At 32.4% G+C, this 13221-nt stretch overlaps 1 protein-coding gene across 1 annotated transcript in view; it reads right to left on the reverse strand.

The window, feature by feature from the left end:
• Positions 1 to 5419: 5419 nt before the first annotated feature.
• The window catches only part of LOC146998652 (uncharacterized), a 464415-nt gene continuing 456613 nt past the window's right edge, over positions 5420 to 13221 (reverse strand). Inside the window, exons 8-9 of the mRNA XM_085811452.1 lie at positions 11490 to 11614; positions 5420 to 6309 (exon numbers count right to left, since the gene is read on the reverse strand). Of these exons, the coding sequence (XP_085667578.1) occupies positions 6292 to 6309; positions 11490 to 11614 (143 nt within the window). The 3' untranslated portion in view covers positions 5420 to 6291. The remainder of the gene's footprint in view (positions 6310 to 11489; positions 11615 to 13221) is intronic.

The raw sequence follows: 13221 nt of genomic DNA on the forward strand, positions 1-13221 counted from the left end.
CTGCCAAGCGTCTGCCTAGAAAATCCCATACATGCTCGATGGGATTGAGATCCGGAGATCGTGCCGGCCAATCCATACGTTCAATATCCTCACTCTCTAAGAGCTGTTCAGCAGCTACTGTGCGATGACATGGTGCATTGTCGTCCATGAAAAGGAACTGCGGACCCATAGCGCCTCTAAAAAGATGCACATATGGAAGAAGAATCTCGTTACAATAACGGGTCCCGTTGACTGAACCTGCGTCGAAGATGTGAAGGTCTGTACGACTACCAAGCATGATGCCTCCCCAAACAAGAACACCGCCACCTCCATAACTGTCCCTTTCAATGATGTTCAAGGGATGATTGCGGCTTCCCCGCTCTCTCCAGATGAGTATGCGATGAGAATCGCTACTCAGACTGAATCTGCTCTCATCTGTAAAGAGTACTCGTCCCCATTCATTGTCTCTCCAATTCCGGTCCTCATTCGGCGTTGTAACTCTGGGGCGACTTGTGCTGCAACGTCTACTCACATTACCATCATCTTGGAATCGTTGCCAAAGCCTGGAGATGACACTCTGGGCGATTCCAAGTTCGTCTGATACTTCCAGTTGGGTACGCCCACATTCCAGACGACCGATAATTCTACCACGTAAAAAATCATCCAAATGCGTCCTTTGTGTCATAACTATTCGGTTATTGCACTGAAATGCTTATAAAGCGCCTGCGAACAATTTTACTTCTTTGCCTGTATTCCTTAGATATCACTCTCTTACACTCTCGTCATTGTGACGTACCATCGGTGTCATCTGGTTACTTCCTGAAATTTGCATATGATTCTTGAAGATGTGTGTAGTGATTTTACAGGTGATATATTTATTTTAGAGTTCGATTTCCGCGTGACACCGAATTATCCTTAATTTATGGACATGAGTGTAAGATAATTTATAATGGCATAATATTCTAAGGTTTTCTTTCTTACGAAGAATGCCTGCATAAAGGAGACTCTAGAGGAAATCAAATCTTATTCGTAAATATTATTATGAATTTTGTATTTAGATAGCTAATTTTAGTTGAATTATAATTAAAATTGTTTTATTTCGCCGTGCAATACAGCGCGAGAGAAATTTTAAGAGAAAGCTATGCCGGAAAAGTAAAAATACAGGAGCACGTGCATTTAGCATTGAATAAATGGATATGTCGGTAATTTGTATTGAAATTGAATAAATGTAATTGACTACTGTGTTAGCTGTTACCGTAATTACATCCTCTTATTGCTTTCCAGATATCCCGAGAAGCAGAAAATGCTAGAACTCTCTCGCGCGGCCGGTCAAAACTATTTTTTAAGCCGGAGAGAGACATCTCAGCTCAGTTGTTTGGCTATTTAGTTAGTTGCTTAGTTACTGTTGCTGCGATTTTTAGTTCCGTGTGAACTGAGATAAATCGGAATTCGTTTTCTCTTTAGATAACGCTTTGCACTGCGTTGTATTTTAACGTTTTTAGTAGTTTAACGTATAATTACTGACTATATTGTGTGAACATTTTGAACATTTGCAGGATTAATCTGTAAGGTAAAATCAAGCATTCTGTTATATTTCTTTTGATAAGAATAAATTTTATTAATATTTTATTGGACTTGTGCATTCAATATATTGCGAATCCATACGCACGCAACAATATAAAGAAAACTATCAAAAACTTTATGTAATCAACAAACCCATCCAATCACCTGCAATTGAATTTGAGACGAAATATTGCGGTCCAATGGTCTAATTTCCAAAGCGTATTTTGAATGTTAATACTATGTTAATTCAAAAATTTGTTAATGCTAATACTATGTTAATTTAATAAAAACATTTTTAATTGATACACGGAAAGTGGTAAGCATGCGGTTAAAGAAAACAATGCTTTAAGTGCAGCTCGAAAATTCCTTCATATATCTTTTCTGACGTTCGCTGCTCTTCTAGCCAACTTACTAATCATCTACACTTGGTTCTTTGAGGGCATCAAGAAACATGGAATTGGTTGCATTTTATCAGTGAAGTAAGATACACGTTTAAACAACAGCAACAGATAACTTTAACCACAACCTTCATATTCAAATACTATTCTTGCTTAAGGTAGGCACAAAAAGCAACTACACCTTTACAACGCAATGTAATTAACATCCGATAGACTTTGTTGAACAGACATCAGTTAAACTTGATTTCAAGTAACCCGCTTATAGAACGACATGAACTTTATTGTTTAGCAGTCACAACGCTCTATAAACAAGGAAAAGAAAGCTTTTCATCTTCAAGGATAAGAAAAGAACTTTACCATTCGAGAGGCGGTGCAAATCATGAATGTGAGTAAGGTTAACTTCCTGGGTTAAGATATAACTCAAATCGACGCACACGCCAGTTCGTAATGACATTAAAATTAATGCTTCATAGTGATGCACTGTAGATATCGGAGGGTATCATTATAAAAACAACGCAAAATAGATCGTAGCCCTGACGGTTGCAACCTAGGTAACGGTACCAGTAGTTTCTTTTTATGTCATTAAGCTGTGAGCTTAAAATTACATTCACAGTCCAAAATAGATTACTTTTTTTTATGAAGGTGTTTCCTTCCAATATGTTTAACAGTGATTCTAAATCCGAACTCTTGTAATTTGCATTGGGCGGGAAAATGTTTGGAACAAAGGCCTACGTGCTTGGAGCTTGAAAAGTATTGTTGGGGAATGAAATTAAAATATGAACTAAAATTAGATGATAGGATAAGGTGTGACTTCCTGCGCTAATGAGTCGCACACTAATTAAGGAAACCACGAAATGCAATCAAAGAAATAGCGCACGAAATTTTCACTGCTAAAATCATCCTTATGTACGAATCATATACGTGTCAGTGTTCTGAAAGTAAGTTCAAACTAGCACTTCAATTAAAAATATTTGCATTTTGTTTTTAATTTCAGCCATAAAAAATTAAAAAACTGACGTTTTTGAAAATGTGCCTCTTTTGCATTTTCTTAGTTTCCACTGCTAAATTAATGATGTTGAAAATACATCAGAAATGTATATTATAAAATATTTTAAATGGAAAAAGTCTAATAAATAAAATGTGCTAAAATATCAAAAGGTTTAGATATTGTTTGAAATAGTAGTTTCAATTTATTTATAAGCAAAGATTTTCTTTTAAGATATGTCTCAAATGGAAAAAAATCGGATGTTAAAAGAGGTGTTAAAATTTTTTTAAGATTTATTACTAACACAGTTCGCAAAAGCTACATAGTTCTAGTTAGTTGATTTTTTACAACATAAAGAAAGAGAAAAATTATGATACCCAAATGCTTAAATGCTAAATTTACTGATTGAAAAGTGCCAGAATTTTCAGTAAATCAAAGAACGTCATTAAAATGAATCATAACAGAAAAATTTGAGAAAGTTTTTTTTTATAAATGTAGCAATCTGAATGTTAAAAAAATATTCAAATAAAATACTTTTTGCGAAGTATTTTTAATAAACGTAGACTTTAATTTATTTAATACATTGACAACTGTTACTGGAAAGCAAAGAACTGATAGACTTTAAGCATAATATAAATGTTTCATTTGCATGCTTCGTCTGACGTTTCTTTTTAATATTTTTTATTCTTGAACAGTCCTCCTTTATAAGTCACGTATGGTTTTCTCTTATTTTTAAAGTACCTTAAAGAAATTTGCTGTTAATTAACACAAGGAAAGAATTTTATAACTATTTTTTGTAATGTAATACTATATGCAACTAAAAAAAATTACTACTTCAAAATAATATTGCAAATTCGAAACATTATTAATGGTATTCAACATAAGAGAATTCTGGTTAAAAATTATTTATCTAAAGAGATATTCCAAGTTTAATAATTTATTCGCTTCACCTCTTAAAGATGTAATAGGAAAAAAAGAGAAATTCAGAAAAAAATATTACCCGGCAGTAAAATATGTATGTGATACGAAGAATGCAATAAAAGCTAAACGACAAAGTTCTCATAGCAGTGAAATCAAATGAAAGAGAATTTAAAAATTATTAAATCAAAAATGAAATTATCTAAAACGTTTTTTTCTGGTGGCTGATAGTACAACACAAAGAATTCAAAAAATCAATAAATGAACCTTTCTCTAACGTTTGCTGTTCTCTCAATATTCTTCAAAATGTCCTCGGCTATGCATAATTGTAAATAAATAAAAATCAAAAAAGAAAAAAAGGAGAAATTGTGAGTAAATTTTTTGTAAGCCTTTCTCTTTGTTCAACATTTCTAGTTGTTGTTGTTAATTTCATCCCCACTACAGAACGTATAATAACCTCATGGATGATCAATGGTAAGGTAAAAAGGTGCCTGTCATTGCCTTGAGTACCTAACTGGTGACAACATAGTTTCGGCCAGTTCCATCTCAGTTTTGGCCAAGGGCATCTTTACTAACATTTGAGCACGCAACCAACATACCGCACCAGCAATGAAACTTCGAAATCGTAACCGAAGGGACGGTTCTTTAGGACGTTTTCTGCATTCTTCTCAAAGGCACACGCCCTTATAAGGGTGCCTGTACCGTCTTCAGGTCGGCCACTGTTTAAGAAGAGTGAAGCCTTAATAAACGCACTCCGGCATGAAAGTGCCGATTACTAATAAAGATCAGTTTCTAATATTAAAAAAAAACCTTCATAATGATAGGGTACCTTTACCCCGGGCAACCATTACATAAGTCCGATTTTTGTTTCCATTATTGATTAATTAATTAAACAAAGAATGAAATAAATCCTCGGCATCTTTATGGAAAATATCTTCATTTTCTCAATGGTTCGGGCACGTTTATGCCAAAGAACCACTTTTGTAGTCTCCGTTTTTCATAAAGCTTGCGATTATTTTACCTCCTGCTTAATTAATTAATCAGTAATGCAAATGAAAATCGAGTTGTATGAAGATGTCGTGGCATCGATTTGCTCGCTCCCTTATGAAGACTGCCTGTTCAAATCAGAAATTGATCTTTATAAGCAGACGGCACCTTTGTTGCTGTTGTTGTTACTTATGCTCACTTGTCTGGCAATAACATCAGCCCAAGGCCACGAAAGACGGCACCTTTATGCCAAGGCACTCTTAGACGTTTCATTTTTTACGAATAGCGGCCGACTCGCATAATGCGCTGTATTTTAAGCTCACTCGCAAACTCAAAATATAGCGTCTATAATCACATTAAAATACTTTTAAAACAAGTCACCGTTACGAAGGCATCTACGACAAAGGCTTAAGGACATTGGATAACATCTCAGGTAGACATGTATTGACAGATAGATTAATGTGTTACAGAGAAATTGCATGAACACGTGGCAGGGCATAGTATTAGGTTAAGTTGCATAACATATTATTAGACAAGCGATACACAGAGGCATTGCAGCATTAAACAAGTGAACAAAATGTACTGAAATAAATAAGAATGAGTGTACAACGCATGCGAAAATGATGTGTGTTAAAAACTTGCATTGATCAACCTACACCAAATCAAGTAAATTAAGTTAAATATGGGAAATGCCAGTTAAATACGCTGAGTACATCTAGAATCAGGAATGCTAATAATATTGACATTAACAAGTGATAGAATTAACACAAAGTACGCAGAGTACATCTTCTTTTTAAAACACATTTACAATAAACATGCTAGGCATAAAAGACAGCAAAAGTAATAATACAAGGATAATACCCGTAAAAAGAACCGACAATACTGACAAACAAAACTAAATAACTTAGACTTACAACTTACAACAACAAAACTGATTAGGTACTAAGAACTGTACGTGTACTTTACAAACAGAAAATGCAGTGCTTACTAATAACAGAGGTAAAAATAGCATGAAATATAATACTCATAACAGAAAAGGGGTTAAAATACTATATAACGATGCGCAGATGTAAAAAAAAAAAAAAAAAGGCAATGCTTGGACATAAATCACTAATGGTAAGCAAAAGATTTCGTTTGTAATTAACAATATTTACAGACACTTGAACAGGTACCAAACATCTGACCGAACTCGCAATATACAAATTAAGTATTATGCTTAAAACAATATTAATACTGACAACACAAATTCAAAATATAGCGCCTGTAATCACATGAAAATACTTTTATTACAATAAATGCAGTATACAGTCAGATAACAAATGCACAGATAATTGCTCGGAGCGCGAGAATACTCTATATGGGTGTACTCCAACTGCGCTAATGAAAATCCCCCCCGGGTCGAGCTATAGTCCAACTGCGCCAATCAAAATTTCTTCCCCCTGCTGCCTACAGGGTTACAATTTAACTTTTCGAAGCCAACTGTAGCCAAGAGGAAAATAAAAATAAATAAATAGAATTATATATCACAAGAACAAGTAAAAAATATCTAACAAACAGGCTAATTACTTGAATAACAGTAATAAATGCGAGAGCTAACAAAGAAAATAAATGGTATTGGTAAACATACACATTAGCATTACAAACATCTTTCATTTATTATAATAATATCATAAATTAAATAATTATAAAACATACAAATTATATTTTTAATAAATTACATCAATAATAGTCAAGATGTCTGAACTAGACTGGAAAATTTAATAGAGTTCACTAGCGTGCAAAAAATTATTCCATATCAAAGAGTGTTAAAGTGTGCTAAAACATTTTTTGTTAATTAAAGTAATCATGTAAATGTTTGCAGAAATTAAATTTAATTAAATTTAAAAAAAGCTTAGCATTAAATCTATTATAACAACATTACTATCCATTTGGAACTCTGACGTATAAATTATAAATAAATTAAAATTATTATGCTAAGAAGTTTTTTTCTAAAATTTATCTAGAAGAAAGGAATTAGATAAACAATACTGCAAATTAATATAATCAATCAGGCCTCTCAATAAATAAAGGTTTATTTTTTTAACCAAAAATTAAAAATTGGGATGCAAAACGTTTGAATAATATACTTGGAAATATCTGAACATATAATTAATTATAAATGTATAATTAAATTAATAACAAGCTAATTAACAGTAACATTAAGCTTAATTTCATTCAATCTAAAACAAGCAATCGATCAGGAGCTCCGCATAACTGAAGTTTAATGTTATTCTACGCAGATTTGCGTATAAAATAAAAGTTGCACTTGTGAAACAAGTGAATAATGTACTGATAGTCAACAGGAATTAAAATACAGTGGTTAAAAATATAACTACTTGTCAGAAAGTATGCAAAGTTGCCATGGCTAGAGAAATTGAATGATTATAGAAAACTCATAAAGTTAAGCGCTACAGTGTGAAAAGAAAATTCTGAAATAAACATGTTAAGAAAATTAGATGGAGAAATAATCCTTAATTTATTGATATCCATATAAACTCTATGCTTTTGGAAAAATGTTACATATAATTTACACCGAGGTATCAATCACTGAAACCGAGTTAATTTCTTTCCTTATTTTTTCTTATTAGAGGAATTCGTAAAAAGATATGCTAAGGTAAAGGTGAAAATTTCTGCGATATTTTTAAAGAATAAATTTAAAAAGTATTTTTACTTCATGAACTGAAATTTTGACGCTACATTTTTACACAGTAAATAAGTACAAAAAAAGAAAGAGCTGAGGGATCACTGGGACTAGAAACTCGGGTCGAACTATAAATGTTTAGTAACTTTTCCGCTTAATCATAAGACCTTTTGAAATTAGGCTGAACAATATATTAAAGAAAACAGAAGATACAGCACACGTAAGAACAAAAATGGGCTGAATTAGAGATTTACATGTTTAATCAATGAGTTAAACTTACCTGTATGCCATTATGAAATATTAGGAATGTGGCACAAAAGCATGAGTGAAGAAGGCAATGGCAATCTAAATCATTGTAATCTAAATGTATAACAGTATCAGTATCTGCTATTAATTTCAGTACTGCAGAAAAAATTATAAATGAATTATATTATAAATCACATGAACTCGTTGCATTTATTAGCGTGATTTAGCGACCATCTTTGTTAACAAATAATTTCAAGTAATTAATTTTACAAATAATTTATCCTGAAACTAGGTTAGAAACTAAGCTACATGCTGAAGATTAAGCTTTGCCAAGTTGTTAACATCTTCTGTTAACTAGAGTTGTGATGCAAGAATTTGTAAAAATTATCATTTAAATATAAATTGGCATAAATACAATACAAAGTATATAAATTCTACATACATGAAAACTGGAGTACAGTGCAACAATATGTGAAAAAGAAATGGATTAAAAGGGAACTGAAAGCGGCCGAGCGGTAAAGACGCTGAACACTGGTTGTTCGTTCCGAGGTTCGAATCCCGCGAACGGGCTGGCTGCATGGGCGTTTTCGTGGCTTTTTTCCCATGTGTAACGTGTATACGAGCCAGTTTCCCTTAGAAAGTCCTCCACTAACGTATCCCTCCCTTTAGGTAGATAGCCCTCGTGTGCTTTGAAATAATTGAATAATCCAATCCAAAAGGGAACTGAAAATCCCAGGATATGAATATAAGGGAGTTTGAATTTTTTTGGTTAATTATTAAAATTCTGATGACGCTCATAATTATTCATTTATTAATTAAATGTGTATTAGAAATTAAATATATGCCAAAGTACATCAGGTGGAAAACAGAATAAATATTTAAACGTTTCTAGTATTAAAATATGGAATTTGTAACAAAGTTAAATAACCTTAAAATAACTTCAATGACTAAAAATGGAAAGCTTAATACGGAAATATATTGCAATAATATTAGTGTGAATTTAGAACGACTTAAGAAGTCCAATTTTTAGATTTAATAAAGAGAATTTTTTAAATTAAATTAGAACTGTTTACCTAAAATGGTAAATTTAAAAGTTAAAACATTCTGTAACTAAGAAGATTTGTTAATATTTATCTAGACAAGAAACTTATTTAAGGTGAGCTACAAATCTGATGCGTGATAGGTTGATTATGTATCAGTTTTGTGTATGTGATTAATCTATCAATTTTATTATTCAAAACTGATATATATATGTAAGATAAAAATGTATGAATCAGAATTATAATATAACTATAAACATTAATTCTTCCTCTCTATTCTAAAATCGTAATAACTTATCTGCATTGCGTCATTCAGATTAATCATGCGATCTTACATAACCGTTAATACCAGATGCCTCTTGACAACCAATCACTGAATTGTAAACCAAAACTTTTCTCTTCGCGTGCTTCCATCTTGCATAACTACGCACTTCAGCTTTTGCCCTCTACTCTGCTAAGATGTAATTTCGCTGGCTTGCTTTCCTTCTCAATTATATCAAAAATGTAATGTTCTTGAATAGGCATAACTAGAGTGCCAAAGTGATTGTGGCCACAAATATCAATTGGAAATAAAAATGGAATTAAAACTGCCTCGACTGCCAAGTTCTTTAGATATTACCAAGTTAGCATTACTAGCATACTGCGCAATCAAAATCTTCTTCAATATGGGTCTAATCAAGCATCTACAGTGTTCCGTCCTTTCCTTTGCTTTTATCGTGACATATATATATATATATATATTATATATATCAGCGACTAAAACCTACAACTTCGAAAGTTTTTAATTCTTACAGAGAATAAAAAAGATCTGGCTCATCATTCCTTTAAGCATCATAAAACTTTAAAATGAGTGTAAAAGAAATTTATTTTTACTTTAGCACACGCCAGACATTAAATTAATATTTGTTTTGCATGCACAATTTTTGGAAATAAAGGCTTGCAGTCTCAATAAAATGTCCCCTTAATGGCGATAAATGACTTTTTGTAGCACCCAATCTTCTTGAGAAAGAAATAGGGGACAGGAAATGTCGCGCAGTTCGTGGATTAGATAAGTTGAGGGACGGGGATCTTCAATCAAATTTGGCGCAGTTCGTGCCCTACCCACTATATGTAGATGCTCGAACACATTCAGTCAAAGCATTAGATTAGGCAGAAAAGAACAGAAAAGTAACAATACAAATACATTAATGCGAAAATGGTCGACAATACTGATAAGCAAATCGCTTTTAACAGTAGAGATATGTAAAAGAGATTAAGAGCAAGGAGTAAGAATGTTCTGTAGGCATTGCTTTGCCCATCTATTGAGTAAACTCTTGCTATACTATGCTAACTAAACGCTGTCCACTGGTTTGGTCAGGGCCACCTTTCTACCAAAAGACGTTCAAACAAGTACGTTCCATATCGCTTACTTCTTCACCCTCATGTAAGTCGTTATCACATTAGTTAAATCTTCACAATTGTGATGGGGCTGTGATTAATCAGGAAATGAGTTAAAGTTGAATTTGTCATATTTAAGACTGCGCTAACTTTTTTGGATTAGATAGAACCTCTTTCCTGTCGACAACATCCACTAATAAATTACAGTATAACCATCTTCGTGGCTGATATTGGAAAATTTTACTTGTTTGTTCAACGGGTGAATATGTCCAGACATGTTTGTGCTTTCTTTTCCAGACTTTGCATAGTAGTGTCACTGACAATGACAAACTCATCTACATATATTACTACTTGGGTATAGGCAGTGTCACTGTATTCTGTAAATACTGTAAAAATAGCACTTGGTTCTATAAAGTTGCATAACAAGGCATGAACCAAAGGGGCAACCTCTGACGACTCTTCGCTTTAGTGCTGTCCGATCTTTAGTAGCTGTTATATTTCTGTCGCTGAGATAGTTTACTATGATGTAGACTGTAAAGCGTTTTCAATAAAAGCCTGTGTATTAGACTATCTAATATGCCATATCCTCATAGTGAGTCAAATGTACTCTTGATAACATTTCAGATAATAAAGATGTGAAAATTGGCTTGGTGGTTATTCTCAGTTGTAAAGATCAGGTAGTTAAGATTTTATTCTGAGGAAAGAGCTATTCTAAAATCGTAATGCACTGAATGCATTGCCTGAGTAAATGATAAATGATGATATAGTCGCAGGAAGATGATTCATTCGATCACTATATTGAGGTCTGAAGGAGAAACACTGGTCTGTATGACTGTTGTAGGCTTCGGTCTCTATCTTGTATTTTTTTAAGCATCAGAGGTGCTTACTTTTTTGACCGTATCACTTTTCGAATGTTGCCACCAAATATTACTTCCACGTTTTATTTTTAAAGAATAAGTAAAGCGAATATAAAAAATAAATGGCAACTCAAATAAAATATGTTGCGATCAAATGTTATCTTAATATATTATTTTTAAAGAAACAGTGCAGTGAATGTAGGGGAAAAAAAGTACGGCAACACGAATAGAAGGCCGCTGATGGAAAACAACCTGGGAAATTCTAGAGTCAGTTCTACGTAAAATGGAACGTAATTTTACTAACGAAATTTATTAAACGTAATTTTAAGCTTAATTTAAAATCCATCTTTACATATTGAATCCAAAACAACACACTAAATTTGATAAACGAATAACATTTCGCTTTTCTTGTTTTTCGTTGATGAGTTTTCAAAAGCGTTTAAATGAATTTAGACTTACCTTCTCCTGATTGTAGACGCTGGTGAGCTCTGCCAGCGAACAATTCTCATTAAGATTCAGGTTTCGAAGCTTTTCATCGATGTCCCGAAGCCATTTTCGTATAGTTTTCATCTGAATTGATAAGCCTGGGGGGTAGAAACACAGTAATTAAGTTTCGCTCTAGAATTTATCGGTTATGAAGTGAGTTTAATTGCATTGAAAACTTTGAAGAAGATCACGCTATTATATATATCGAACACCTTATTTAGTATTCAGCTGCCATTTTAAAGGATTTGGGTTCTGTTTCAATTAAAAATAGTGTCGTTATTTATAACTTGCTTCTGGCGGATAGCTAAACCTAAATCTAATTCAAACCATAGCTTTCAAGATGCTTTCCTATAGAAATTGTTTACCTATTAACACTTGAAAGATATGAAGTTGTTTTCACTCTAAGGATCAAAACCTTGCCCTGAAAAACGTAATTAAAATCTGGCTCTTCCAAATCGCGCGATTTGGATAATTGCTAATTCATGCAGCATAAGATCTTCCATTTATTCTCTAAGCTGTAAATAAATGCAACAGATTGAACCATTTAAAGATAATACGATCTTCTTAAAAGCATTTCGATCAATTTTGATGATAATAATTTTCACAAATAAGTGTAAATTCATATGCATTGATCACTCTTTTAATTAATATAAAATCTAATTTTAAATGTGAGTTATTTTTCTATCAAATAAATGTATTACTTAAAATATTTTTTCAGATTCTGATATGCTTAACAATATACAAACAAATAAAAATGAGTTGTTAATTTCCTTTCATAAAAACAACATTCGAGAGATCAAATGCTTAAAACAAATGTTTGAATACACTATTCCAAAATAAAAATTTTTCAGATAATCAATAATTAATTTTAAAATTTGCATAATTTAAAGCTAACATTTTTTTCTGACTATGTAAATCAGTAGAAGGCACTAAGTTACATCAACGGCAGTCACCTGAAATCCCATGATAAGGTTAACATAATATTATTATTAGTATGGACTAAAATATTAATATTTTTATGAATAATTATTATTATGGATAAGGACTATTATTATTGATGTTGCTGCTGCTGTTGTTTTATCGATGTAGAATTCTTGAAGCTTATACATAGTTTGGGGCTTTTTTCTCAGATTCAACAAAATTATATTGTTGCGTGCCTACAGGTTCGTTATTAATTGAATGCACAAGTTCGGTGAAAAATGAACAAAATTTATTATTATCACAATACATAAACCAAACTGCTTAAATTTTCTTAGATATTCGTACAGTATTACAATATCTCACAGTAGTTATCTTCTAACTACTCAAACGTTCAACAGAAATTAATTCAAAACAGCTAGAGAAAGCTAATCCGAGAATTCGCTACAGTCAACAAGAGCAGTTTTCTAAACAAACTCTTAAAACAACAACTAACCGAATAACGAATTGAGAGGTTTTCATGCCGCTTATATAAACTTTTGAAATGCGAGAGAATTTTCTGGTATTTTCTCGAAATCAATAAGACATATTTATGTATTAAATGTTAAATGCACGCACTCTTGTATTTTTAATTTTCCGGCTTAGCTTTCTTTTAATATTCGTCACGCGCTGCACTGCACGGGGAATAAAACAATTTTATTTATAATTCTACCAACATTTCCTATTTAAATACCAAATCCATAACAATATATACGCTACACAAAAGATATTGCTGATTTCTGATAAC

Source organism: Stegodyphus dumicola, chromosome 2, assembly GCF_044657685.1.
Source record: "Stegodyphus dumicola isolate Sdum_Otavi_A_Nest chromosome 2, ASM4465768v1".
Lineage (NCBI taxonomy): Eukaryota > Metazoa > Arthropoda > Arachnida > Araneae > Eresidae > Stegodyphus > Stegodyphus dumicola.